The 13,477-nt window shown below is 44.5% G+C and overlaps 2 protein-coding genes across 3 annotated transcripts in view; one reads left to right on the plus strand and one right to left on the minus strand.

Annotated features, from left to right (window-relative positions):
- Window positions 1–260: 260 nt before the first annotated feature.
- Window positions 261–13,477, plus strand: part of LOC117751711 (signal-induced proliferation-associated 1-like protein 1) — a 35,502-nt gene continuing 22,285 nt past the window's right edge. Inside the window, exons 1-2 of one of the 2 annotated variants that reach the window (XM_034563673.1) lie at window positions 261–583; window positions 4,097–4,152. The gene's annotated coding sequence lies outside the window, so the exon portion shown is untranslated. The remainder of the gene's footprint in view (window positions 584–4,096; window positions 4,153–13,477) is intronic. The other variant, XM_034563672.1, reaches the window with a different exon arrangement.
- Window positions 8,269–9,514, minus strand: LOC117751570 (thiosulfate sulfurtransferase/rhodanese-like domain-containing protein 2). Its single transcript, XM_034563496.1, is given in 3 exon segments — window positions 8,269–8,550; window positions 8,552–8,854; window positions 9,509–9,514. Coding segments are annotated over 3 exon segments (591 nt in total).

The raw sequence follows: 13,477 nt of genomic DNA on the forward strand, positions 1-13,477 counted from the left end.
CATAACAAAGTGTGTACCTACAGATGAAAGGATGTAAATAAACGTTCGGAGTAAACTCGGAGGGCTTTCGCTGCCTCGCATTATCTCACAGGATGTACAACCTGTGTTTTCACAGCAGAGTGAGAGCTCCTCATTTCCTTTGCTGTCTCCTCGTCTACCCACTACAGGTGAGCACTGTTGCTACGGTAACGTTTGCTTTGCCCAACGAAGGCTTCTCGCGAGACTCCGGGGAAGAGAGGGGAGGGGAAGGGGGGGAAGAGAGAGAGAGAGAGACAGAGACAGAGAGAGAGAATGAGAGAGAGAGACTGCTTGAATGATCTCATCCCTCCAGCAGCTGCATAGCGCAGCCAGTCAAACCCGTAACTTTCTATCAAACTTCCAAGTTGCCTGTCGGAGGGCGACACCGGGGCATTTTCGGTTCGAACCGGAGCGAACACGTTTCCCGGAAAGGAGAGGAAAGCGTGGTGCGCAGCGTGTGTGTCGGACTTTACAGGACCTTGTTAACGAGTTGAAACAAAAAGAGGAAAAAAACCCCGCCTCGCATTGTGTGACATCGGAAAGCTCAAGGCAGAAAGGAGGAAAGGTGAGTCGGGAACGTGGCGCTCGTCTCGCGCACAGGGCAACCATAACGTTACACGCAACATCTGTCGGCTGTCTGTGGACAAAGCGTATCTTTGCTCCGTGGAGGTGCAGTGTGGAGCCAATGCGCTACCAGTGCCGGTGTTTCCGTCTTACTGACAGGGTCGGTGGTGAACGGCATGGACTCGGTAATTCACGTTTCTCCCCGACCGACACTGGGTTTAGACGTTGGCATCCGCGGCGTCGTTGTAGGCTGCATGTCAAGGGCATTGTTCTCCCCATGGCACTGCTTTTGGGCAGACGCTGTACAGGTGGTATCACACACACACACACACGCACAGATATATAGGAGGTCTCCTTGTGTAAGTGTCACCACCCTGAATAAATCTGTACATATTGCAGCATGTTGCTGTTGCTGCACGAGGACAGATTTTAGGCAGGTGATTTCCTTGCGCCACATCTGCCTGGCCCCGAGAGCTCTGCTGTTGCTTCTGCTAAGGCCAAGCTGATTGCATGCAGGCTCATCTTATAGGAAGTAACCCATGTTAAATCTTGTGTAACAGGGTGTCTACGATAGTCACGCCCATGACACTTTGATCAGATGTCAACCAATCAGACTCTCCATTTGCTGATTTTATGTATGCATAATGTGCAGAATATACAGAAACCATACTACCTTTGTCCACTGTGGTTATAGATAGGCCACTTTGAAATGTATAGAGAATACAGACCATGATTAGAATAGGAAATATTTGGCAATGCTGGACAAGAATGCAAACATACGTAACAGTAGTAACTACCAGAAAACAGTGGCAACCTTTCAAAGTTCAAACATAAGCATTATTGTGTCTAAACAAGCATATTCACAAAGTATCAGCAGTATCAAACCAGTTCCAACTATGCAGGTGTGACAATGAACATCCCCTCTAACTGGATCACAGTGCCTGCTCCGGTAGCTTGGAGGTGGATAACTTGGCCATTGAATGAGTCAGGTGAAAAAAGGAAGCTTTGGAGTCTAGCTTGTTGCGAGGATCAAGGATTTTTAGCATTCTTAATAGGCTTAGCTGACCTGCGGCGCGGTGGGCATGACTGATCATACACTGCACTGCAATATTTTACGAGTGAGTCTAATCTCAGCTTTGTCCCATCTCAATCATAGCAATTATTCACACTGGACTGCTTCTTGCTTTCTCTGATGGGATTGTTTAGAGAGAAATAATCTCATGCAGAGGCAAGAGCTTTGCATCACTATTGCGGGGAAAGTCTGCATGCTTTGTTTTAATCTGCCACACTGGGCCAACAAGTCTGTGTTTAATGCTGCCGACCAAAATCCCACTCAAGGTTGAGATGAAACATACCTGCGTGGGACTAAAAACATCTCATTTAAGTAGATCAAGTCCAAAGATCAGATTTGTGCTGCCTGCCTGCTCTCATCAAAATGCATCTGCATGCAAACTCTAAATGTGATTGTTCCTTGAGGAAAAAAAAAGCCATTGCTTCTCACGTCTACCAGCATTAATAGTCCTCCGACTGGTTTATCACTGAAGGACGGTCTTTCTATTTTCACTTTTTGCATCATACTTCTCACACAACAATAACAATAGTTATTGTGCTTCGTTTGTCGTAGAGTCGTGCACAGAGGGATGCTTCCTGTTGCTAAACTGAGCCTATGTTTCTATTGTCTCTCGTGCATTGGCTCGAAGGGAACAGCTCGAGCAAAGATAAAAGACAAGAGGAGCATTGTGCTGCTTTATAATTTGCCTCTCCGGAATGTGTGTGCTGCAATTATGTTAAGTTGCCATCACGAAATGTTTGAATTAACAGTTGTAATTAATTGTATAACAAATAATTATATTGTTGTTATGATTGATTCTCAAGTTCAAAGTGAATTTATCTTCATTGTTTTAATGATCGTAATGTGTGAAGTAGGTTTTTGACCACACTCGTTTCTCAAAGCTTTGAGTTTGCATCATTTTTCCAAACTTCTTGAACTCATCTTTTGGATGCATCTGTTACCACCTGACTAGCTGCTATTAAGCTTGTGTCCCTGTCACTTGTAGCTGTTACTGACGGACTCGACAACTAATAACATAGACCTTCAGAAATGGCCTTGGATGATCTGGTGCACCAGTGTGGCTACAAGGCCAATTCCTTCATGCTTGTTTACTCTATGGCTGACACCAAAATGAGTCATGTATTCATGAGTTTTGACACAACCTTCAGTTGTAGCTGGAAATATATCACTTTTCTTGAAAAAAAAAGGGAAGCTTAGTCAGTTTTAAGATGAGTGATAGGTCCGGCTGGTATGAGTCACCGATAGTCAGAAGTCTTGATGGTAATATGGCCTCCAGCGTTTTTTTTTTGTGTGAGTGTCTTTTCGCTGGTGACTGAGGGGGTTGATGAGTTTGATTGTAATGTAGTGTGACTACGGGTCTGCGTTTCCTGCATGCTAAACTGTTGGAATGCTCCGTCTTTGTCTGGATCGGACAGTCCACTGTATACCAGCCAATGGAGGAAAGCAGAGGGCTCGGAAACTACAATAGTGATGATGTAATCCCTTTCCAGCGCACTGTCACAGAGTAAATCAATGCAGACAAGGGGAAATTCCACTCCCCTTGAACCCACCTGCTACAGAGTTTGGGGAATTTTTGCCTCCCAATTAAATGCTCGGCAATTCGGACACTGTAATTATCTATGCAAGAGATTATGTGGGGCTCAACGCCACTGAGGGAGTTTAGCGGTGGGACGGGTGCAAAGTGTTGCTGTTGACTGTGGTCTGAACCTTAAACCTGATTGACAGTTGTGTCTTTATTTGGTTGTCTGTTACTTATGCGCTCATGTACTAAAGCAACCTCTCTGTGTCTGGGTTCTGTCATGCTGCTTCCAACTCTCAAGCCCAAACCAAAACCCACAGTCATGCAGAGATCAGACACTGTGTAATTCCCCTTTTCTGCTTCCATCAAACCTCATGCATGCCGAAAATAGTACGACATGGCGTAAAGATCGGAAGGTGGGGAAGAAAAACATGAACAGTTTGTCCAACAACCACTGAAGAAAAACTTAAAGTGAGAGAAGATTAAGAAAAATAAACTTTCCATCATAAAATCTAGAATTCTGGTGATGATGATGTGTTGCCGCAGGCTATCTCTCTGCTGCCGCACAGCGATGACGTGCTCGATATTGTCTCGACATGTCTGCCAGTTGCAACCCTGTCTCTGTGCTCGGCTAGAATGGGTTACAGGACTCTGCTTGGAGAGGAATCAAAACATCACGCAGAGCTAAAGGCCCCGTGCCCCATGCAGAGCCTGTGTGAGCAGCGGTGGAAAAATAATTCTACGTTCAAAAAACAGAGAGGTCTTTGCTGTTGTCCCTCCTGTGGACAGAAATCTGAGAAGCAGGCAGGAATGCGTGAGGGCTTGGTCATGGCTGAGCTCAAAACAGATCTCAATGTGTAGACAGGTCTGTTCAGCTTGTCCTCATTCCTCTGCATGCTTACAACTGTTTTTGTTACTTTCAGGTGCCACTTTTACCATGTGAGTTGTAGTAAAACAGGATTTCTGGCACAACAATGAGGTGAGGTTTCCCCCTGAGAAACACTGCTCTCTGAACACTGTCTGCGGCTGAGCTGCTTAAAGGTGTCTAAAATAGTCCAAACATTCTCTCTGTAGTTTGTGTTGTGTGTTGTGTTTCCATTACAAAATATATATATATTAAATTAAAATCTCTTCTCAGATTGCTCCAAACATTTCACATCCTTTGCTTTGGAACCAGGGAGTTCATTTCCACCCGGCGAGTTCCTGCTTTGCTCGTAGCAAAGCCAAGAGGGAAGAATGAGACCAGTGTGAAGGCGTTCTTTTGCCCAATTCAGATGACTTTTTAAACAAATAGTAGTTTTAGGTGGACTGAGTGAAGTGAGTAGGAAAATGCAGTATGTCCAAGTAGTTCTGTTTTATTACCCCAAAAATTACAAAAACATGTATTATATTACAATATTGAAATAATCATGCTGTAGAGTTTATAACGGAACACTATCTGATGAATTCAGCATTAGTTTCGCTTTTCAAGTCGCTCCAGGTGCAAAGGGCAGATAGGGCTGGCTAATAACAAACATGGCAGCTTTCCCAGCCTTTCCTCTCTCTCGCTGCCTGTTTCCTGTGTGTTTCATTGATGTATTCCAGGATACCGGGCCTGTAAAATACATGGATGCAAAGTTGAACATTGACACAAGAGCAACTGTGCTTAGTTCAGCAGTTATTATCACCGTTTCTGCTGGGTAAGGAGGTGCGGTGGTAGTGTTGTTGCCATGTTTGTGTTTACAAAGCACTCGGACTTGCCTTGAATGTTAATTAGGAGGAAGAGAGATAAAACATTCACCTGTACAGCCTGGTTTGCTGTTGAGCCATGAATATTAACCGTTTGCCTATTTTTTAACTTAGCCTAAAATACAATAATACAAATACATTTGGTATGCAAACACTCATGATGGTAGATGCACAAGAGGGACTCGCTGAGAGCGCCAGTCAAAACTGGCATGTTTTTCTTCTGTGTGACTTATGGGGATGCAACGTCCTGATTATTGCCAGCCAGGGGAGATAAGAGGGGAGAGGGGTGGGGAGGAGGTGTTAATTGCGTTCCGCTTCACTCAAAATAATTACTGGGACAACTGTTAATTTGCTTGCCTTTTGCTGTTATGTATTTTCAATATTGTGGGGTTCTGGTGTTTAATGGAAACAAAAGTACTGAAAACATTGCACCCCATATTTCAAATGAGATGTGGCTTTCATGGAACTGGCTCACATGCATGACAAACCACAGTTGCAGAGCTGCAAGCCAGCAGCAGCACAGCGCGTTGCAGGTGTGCTGCTGTGGTGTGCTGGCACAAACTGTGATATAGCAGGGCACCACTGTTATGCAACACTAGCTGACTTATCACAGTCCAAATGACTCTGTATGAATTGATTAACCTTCATAATTAGACTGGAAGTGCACTGTGCGATGCGCTGGAAACGTGCCAAAATCAATATGGTTCACTCGTAAAAAAAACTCTGCTACGCTGTTGTTGTGGACTTTGTGTCCGCATCAAGCCCTTACACGTCCAGGACTGAACATTCAGAAACTATTTGCCATTTCTGACAAATAATGTTGACGACTGAGGCACACCTGAGCTTTCCACTGAGTCCACAGTTGGGGAATTAGGCTGCCCTCGAAATTGTGGGGGACGACACAGTCTGCCAGGCTTCTCCAGAGACATGGCGGAGAATCCCCCTGAGGTTTCCGGCAGGATAACACGCCCTCACCGTGCTGATCCTCGTGTCCCCAGTGCTGCAGCCCATGTTGTTGCCTTGTTAAATCGCTTACCTGGCAAGATCCTATTCTCATGTTTCTGCATGCATCCTTGCAAACTAAGTTACTAAATTGCAGAGAAGAGCATATGCACAAGTCATACAATTAATGTCTTGTGGCAGCACAACAGCTATTTGGCCCATGTGGGGGATCATTAATCAAGCTTTCACCTTGACTCTGGCCTTCCACGGCGGCCGCCTCTGTATTCCTTTTTACTGCTGCCCTGTTAACTAAGGATCCTATTGTTTCCTAGCAGCACTCTCATGCTCCTCTGTCACTGATATTAGTCTGTGGGGAAATGCATCCCATTATGGCTGCCCCCATTCATCTCGGTTATTAAATTGGATGATGTGCTTCACCCTTATTGCTGCAGAGGTGTATTTGTTGGCCAGCCAGCTGTTGATCGATTGATAGATCAAGTTGTCTGACAAAATGAACTCCCAAGGATGTTTAGAGCATCTTATGATAGATTTAATTTCTTTCTCTGGGGGGCTTTTAAATAGCTTGTGGTCAATGCTGCTGCTGCTGCTGCTGCAGTGAAGCTCATGTTTCTCATGTTTGCTCAGCGGGGTCCTGACCCTTCCCAAACTGCCCATTCAAACCATAACAAGGGCTCCTCTCCCATAACATCACCTTGCCACAACTTGTCCAGACAGTACTATGAAAACAAAGAACAAACCAGTATGTCATTCCCAAAGTATTCCATTTTTAAAATACCGTTTCAGCAACACAGAGGGGTCCTGTGGTTGGTTTCATGTTCCTTGCGAGCTATTTCTTTGTTGCTGACAATGTTTTCATTCTTTTCTCCTGGCAGGCTGTTATCTGATCAGAGCATTAATTTATTGCGTCTGTGTTTTAGCAACAGATACAAGGTTGGTGTTGAATGGGCACATAGGCTATGATTTTAACTCCAAACGCTTGATTATTTCTTAGTTTGCAACAAATGAAAATGTACTTTATTGTTGTAAAGCTGGTTCAATCAGGATTCTGTCTTTGTAGTCCCCTGTGATTGGGCTGGTTTGCTACCTGTGTAATCAGGCAGAGGATGTGAGAGGACAGGGCAGTGGATGACTTCCAGACGTCACAGACATCTGTCATATTGACCCCTCTGCCTTGAGAATCCGTCAGGCTGCTGTCAACTGACCTCGCTGCTCATACACAGTCCTGGCTCTGCCCTCATACATACAATGTTATTAACTTTTTGCAGTTTGAAATACAGTAATACAGAAACAAAATCAAGACTTTCATTTTATTTGTTTATTTAACCAATCAACAGGCTAATTTTCATCTGCTGTCCCTGGCTAGATTTTTTGAAATTACAAAATGTTCAATAACGTAATGCAACTAAGATTCATCGATAGACACAGTGACCTATGGACAAAAACAATTCACATATAAGCACAATAAAAGTGTACCTATGTGAATTTCCCCTAAAGATTTAACTCTCAGCCGGACATCACTGGCCTGTTTTTGCGTGGTTTCAAACGGACACTGGTTCGTACTACGTTACACATGGGTGACATTTATCAAACAAATGTGTCATCCTGAGTAAAGAACAGAGATGTGTTTGCTGCTTCTGGTTTCAATGACACCTGCAGTCTCAGTGACCTACTACCCTAAGAGACTGCATGGTTTAGAGAGCACAAGAAAGTTACGCAAGGAAGTGTTTTTGATATATTTACACTTCTTTTTATGCAGCATAACAAATTAATTAAATTTAAAACAGTCTGTGAAACCATTAGATCATTTTACTATGCTTCTGAATGACTTATGAGCACATCTTTGGTAAACACAAGATTGCCTTTGTGTGATTCTCTTTTACAGAATCGTCGATTTAAATCAAATAATCGATTTGTCAACAAGATCGCATGAGTGTAAGTCAACTAATAATATTTTTGGTCGAGGTCAGTTCTCGGTTGATCATATCTTTCCAAGATGGCGGCGCGCATGTACGCAGCGGCTCGGCACTCTCGTTTTTTTGTTATCGCTGTACTGACTGATGAGTCGCCGACTTAATTTCGTTGTATGTTTTTACAATGACAATAAACATCTTTACCTTGACCATTTCTTGCAAATAAATAAAGCATGTAATTAACATAAACTGTTTGCAAAGCATAAATTCCAGTGTCACTCGATGCAGGAAAATAACGTCTAACTCGTGGAGGCGTGGTCCGATGGTTGCATACATTCTCGGTTGCTCAAGCCGGCATCCCGCCAGTACATCCGATGTGCGCAAAGGTGCGAGGCCCCGCACATCGCTGCTTGCAGCTTTAATTGTACATTGGGATTAATTTCCCCTTTCATGTGGCTGCGGGTGTTGACGTCCAATCGTGACGTTCTCTGTCGCTACGCATCCTGAGGGATTCTGGGACGTCCGTCAGTGCACTCACACTCCTCTCTGTGGTGCGGAGCCTGTCCTTTGGTTAGGCAGGTGGGGCAGCAAGCAGTGTGTCCGTCGTCCCGTCTTTAGGCGGGACAGGACAGAACCAGCTGACAGCAGAACTCGGTGGAACAGAGTTCGTATTGGTCCCAGTTGGAGGAAATGGCGTAGCGTTCATCAAACACATAAAGCTTCCCTCAATAGAAACCTTCCGGGAATCGCTCCAGATAATTGTGGATTCCACCTTTTCAGCTGGTAAACCTCTTTACACACATCTTTGGAGTGGAGGTATGCGGAGCCGCGCTCACAGCAGAGCCCTCCTGTGCAGTACATCAACACCTTCTTGTCTCTGAACAGTTCCAGCTTCTGGTCGACGTAGTCCGGGAAGTATCTGAACTTGCTCGGGCCCAGACACTGAGTAAACTGCCCAATTTGACTCTTGTAGAAATTGCGGCAGTCCAGGAGGATGGTGTCATTGCACGAATCCCCTTTTGCCAACAGAGCCTGCACTTCTTTATGAAACTCCTCCGGCTCCAGATGATCTCCTGCCAGCTGTATGTGTCATGCACGCTTGTTGTCTCTAAGCATGATGATTTTCAGGAACGTTATTGACTGCGTCCATTTTTTTTCCACTGCTAGTGTCCATGGGCCACAGGAGTAAATGGCTGCATTGGCCTGGCCCAGCTAGGACCGGCATGCGCCAAATGACCAATAGTCACTGATGGCCACACACATGCACACAGCAGCGTTCTCTTACATGCAGTGTGTGTGTGTGACCACTGGATGTCCTAGCCTCGAGCTGTGCACGCCACACGCTAAAACATCCCATCTCCGGCACCTGCTTTTGCACAATCAAAATACTGTGATGTAATTGACATTTTAATTGACCCACTCTGTTTATCTGTTTATGTTCAAACGTTCTCCAGCGCCACAACACTGTTGCCACCAGCGGTGATGTGACATTGATCCAGTGGAGCAGTCAAAAGCAATCAGAACATGCTAGATACATACGATGTGTGAGCAGCACTGCAGGCTCACTCTGATCTGTTTTGCTCGTGAGTGCCGGTGATCCGAGAATGAAGTAATAGCAGGCTTGGGAAGTGTTTGGCGGGCCCCCTGGCTAAGCCCCCATCCCCAGTCCTCTGGCACGTGGAGAAGCTGAATTATAGACGGCAAACGCACAAACTATTCACTCAGCCCTCCTACTCGCATCATCACTGTTAATTATACTGCTGCTACTCTTGAATCCCTTCTATTTTAATCCTCAATTGATGGGAACTGCCTCTACCCAACAGAGTACACACATGAGAACACACAAATATGAGTGCCACCCTAATGCTGAGCTAGGGTTTTTGTTTTGTAACACATTCACAGCTTTTGAGATATTAAGCAGAGCAAATATACCTTTTCTCGGGCGAATAGAGGAAATGCAGTGGCCCTATAAACACCTCTTTACCCCGAGTCCACACTGCCCTGTTAAACAAGGCACGCTGCTGGGAAATGCCCCCATTTTATTGGGGTTTAATCCAAGTGGCCTGGTTGCTCACTTCAGCAATTCAAAATGTGGTCAAACATAAATAATGGCTGCAGTTTATTACAGTGTGGAAATAATCCCATATACTGTAATTGCAATAAACCTATCGTTGTTAAAATCAAATGAATGACTACCTAGGCGTGAGTCACCTTACAGACTCTCATAGGAGCTGTTAGATAATCAGATATAATATAAACAAAAAAAATAAAAATTGAAGACTGCTGTGCAATGCAAGTGTTTATAGTGGATGCTAATTTGCAATGTTCGTTGCTGCTGATAATCAACAGGTGTTTGACCCATTCGTACCAGACTTCTGTAACAGGTAGGCACGAGATATTACACAAGACCTGTGTCTGGAACTACTTTTTGTCACACACACACAGACACACACACACACACACGCACACACACACACACACATTCATGTTCTCTTGACTTTTGGGGACATTAAACTGACTTTTTTCTTAACTCGACCATAACCACAACTGCTACCAGCCTAATTCTAACCGTAACCTAAAACTAACCTTACCCTAACCTTTAGCCAAGTCTTCAGCCTTAAATGTAATGATTTACATTTTGTCCCCACAATGTGACATAATACAGATCTGTCACAACGAGACGGGTCAAATATAGTGACACACACCCTATCACTACTACTACTACTACTACTACTACTACAACCGACTACTATACTATTTGACTTCTAGTTACTACCAGACGTGTCCCCAAACGTATTGCAATGCAGTAATTGTTGAACAGATTTGTCAGCTTTCAGTTCATTAAACGTGGGCACGGAAAGCTGACCCGGCTGATAATGGGATGCATGATGTATCTCTTCATCACCTTATAAAAAGATTGAGAAGAACAAAGTTTATGGCTGAGAGGTCTACAAATCACAGCCAGTATCTACTGTCTGTTTGGCAACAAGAATATTCTATAATCCCTCACTGGCCTCCCATCTGCGAACCCTGCCTGCTGGACACATTATGGCACTTAATCAAGCCAGAAACACAGCGGCAGAGTTACACATGGCCACTGTGTTTATTCGCATGCATTATACATTTCATTGTTCTTACATTAAGAGAGGCTATGAGGTAAATTGGACAGATCATTTTGTTCTGGTCATCCCTAATTGGACCCAAACCATCAAAAACTTGCATTCAAAACGTGATTTCCAAGAAAAGGTAATCTTAGTTTGAGACTAAGGTATTACAGAAATAGCATCTCTTCGAGCTGACATGGGACAGGAAAGTGCTGTCTTTGATGTTTTCAGAAACTGAAAGCAATTTGAATTGTCTCATTCAGAAATAACTATTGTCCCATGAGTTTGCTCTCATGAGACAAATTCGCTTTTTTGTTTTCTTGTAGATTCAATAGAATTTTGACTTTTCTTCAAGGTTTTGCTCTGCGTGTATGTGTGAGAGCCTTTTTCTCTGCGTGTACCTGTCCATATGCATCAGGAGCTCGCTGTCTCTCTAATGGAGTCCTCACGATGGAGGCGGGCAGACAGGGCAGGAAGAGGGAAAGTGCAGCCTCGAGCAGATCTCCCCTTCAAACCTCAGCTCCCAACTGCTGCAGCAGCCAAGCAGCCACCTCATTAGAATATTTTACATTCCTCTTAAGGCAGCAGCGCACAGCTTCCTCTCCATTGCTCTTCATAATGCACAGCTTTTAAAAGCTGACGAGCCTAAATCTGAACCTCCTCAATAAAGAAAAGTCATCTAACCACGTCAAACACGAGGCCCTAAACCAACTCTGGCTCTGTAGATTAATGTATTTATGGACCTTAAAGTTGTAAAGTTTCTGTTTATCAATTGAATACAAGCCTGACTCTTTCATCTTATGTTTTGACGGGGCAGCTCATAGATTAGAGTATAAGAAGTAGTGATCCTTCTTTACTCTGAACAAGCAAGACCACCTAAGCTGTTAACAGTGCAGTTAGCTTTTATTTTGAGGTAAATTACCCTCTAGGATTTGGGCAAAGGGTGTCTTTATGCAACTCCTGGCTCACCCTGATAATGACATTGGAAATAGAACTGGGTTGTTCGTTTCTAACTACAAACACTGTCAAGTGTTTCAAGTGTCTATTTATCCTGCTGCCTCAGTCATGTAACGTGTAAAAACCCCAGTGAAGTACTTTCTGGATAAGAAGAGAGGAAGAATCGAGGACACCCTGCTGGAAATAATGGCAATGAATATATCCTGGCGCTCATCCAGACCTGTCTTCTTGTGTAAGGCAGTGAGTGAAATTCACTTTGCCAGTGCTTAGCAATGCCCATTACTCACTGAGCTGTGCTGCAGTGATAGCGAGGGGGCCCAGAGATGGGGCAGAGCAGCAGCACATCGCAGAACAATGGTGATGAACGTGGATACACTGCCACCAGTTTTTGAAGTGCTCCAACTACACGCAGAGTTTGCATCGCATGTGTGGTCGGATGAACAATTCGTCGGTTCAGTTCCTGTTTTATTGTGGTGTTCCACTTCATCCAGAGCTGGTATTTCAAAGATTAAGGCTCTCGGTACAACTTCGCAAAGATAGGAGACTGTGGTATTCAAGTGATGGCTAACATTAAAGTATGTTATCACTGACATCACTGTGACTGTCAGTGTTGCATTTTTCTCTAAGGAATTGCCCAAACATGCATACTTCTCCCCCCCACCACACGCAGACGTTCATCACTTCCTCCACTGAAATTGGTGGAATTCCAGGATGTCGGCTAGCGGTTGGACGATGCTAGTATCGTTTGCCTGCCAGCGTGCCTGCTTGTTTTTCTCTGAAGGTGTCAGGTTCTCAGGTTTGCTCAATCAGACGGGCAGGTTTGTGCTTGGTTCATAGCCAGATGCACATGCAGGAGGAGGGGAGCAAACAGAGAAAGGCTAAACGAAAAAAGAAAGAGCTACGCAGATGTGAGCCGGAGGAGTGGTGGAGATACTGCGTTACTTCCTGTGCATCTGTTGTGGCTATGGCCGTGGTTAATCTACACCTCAGTGGATGTGTAAGGGCCGCAGTTTGTCTCTCACTCCTGAAAACTACTTCCTTGACAGGAAATGATGTCGTGAAGGAGTCAGTGGATTTATTATTACGAAAGTTTAAATTATCTGTCTGACTAGTGTCCTTTTGGGAAAGCTTGCTCACTGTGCAAGAGTAACTGCAGCTTGGCTCCAGTCTGTAGCTTTCATCTGGGTTTTCCCATGTTACTTCATCAAATCTCAGTCATCCGTCAGTTCATATCTGTTGCGGCAGCGAGTCACATATTTTCAGCCTTTTTTTGCAAGCCGTCTTGCTATTTTTCTGCACAGGTGAGCCCTTCCTGTGCTCGTCACAAATGTATCCTTATAACTCTTTGATGCTTCGATTGTTTCCAAATTTGGGTTTAGTGTTTGCTTCATCTCTATTTCTCCAATTCCCCTTGCATCTGATTCGTTTGGTTTTCTGGCAGGTCTCATATACACAGCCACAGTGAGGTTCCCTTGCCAGGCAATTTTCAAAGACTTCACTATGTTGGAATGGGGCCCCAGTCTTGCCCGGGACAGAGGGACCTTTGTGCCTGCTGCCCAACAACCCAGTCAGCCCTTAGAGCAGGGGAAGATTGGGGGACAGGGTGAGCCAATGGGCTAAATGGTAGGGTGCCTGTTTGAAA

This window comes from Cyclopterus lumpus, chromosome 22 (genome assembly GCF_009769545.1).
Source record: "Cyclopterus lumpus isolate fCycLum1 chromosome 22, fCycLum1.pri, whole genome shotgun sequence".
Taxonomy (NCBI): Eukaryota; Metazoa; Chordata; class Actinopteri; order Perciformes; family Cyclopteridae; genus Cyclopterus; species Cyclopterus lumpus.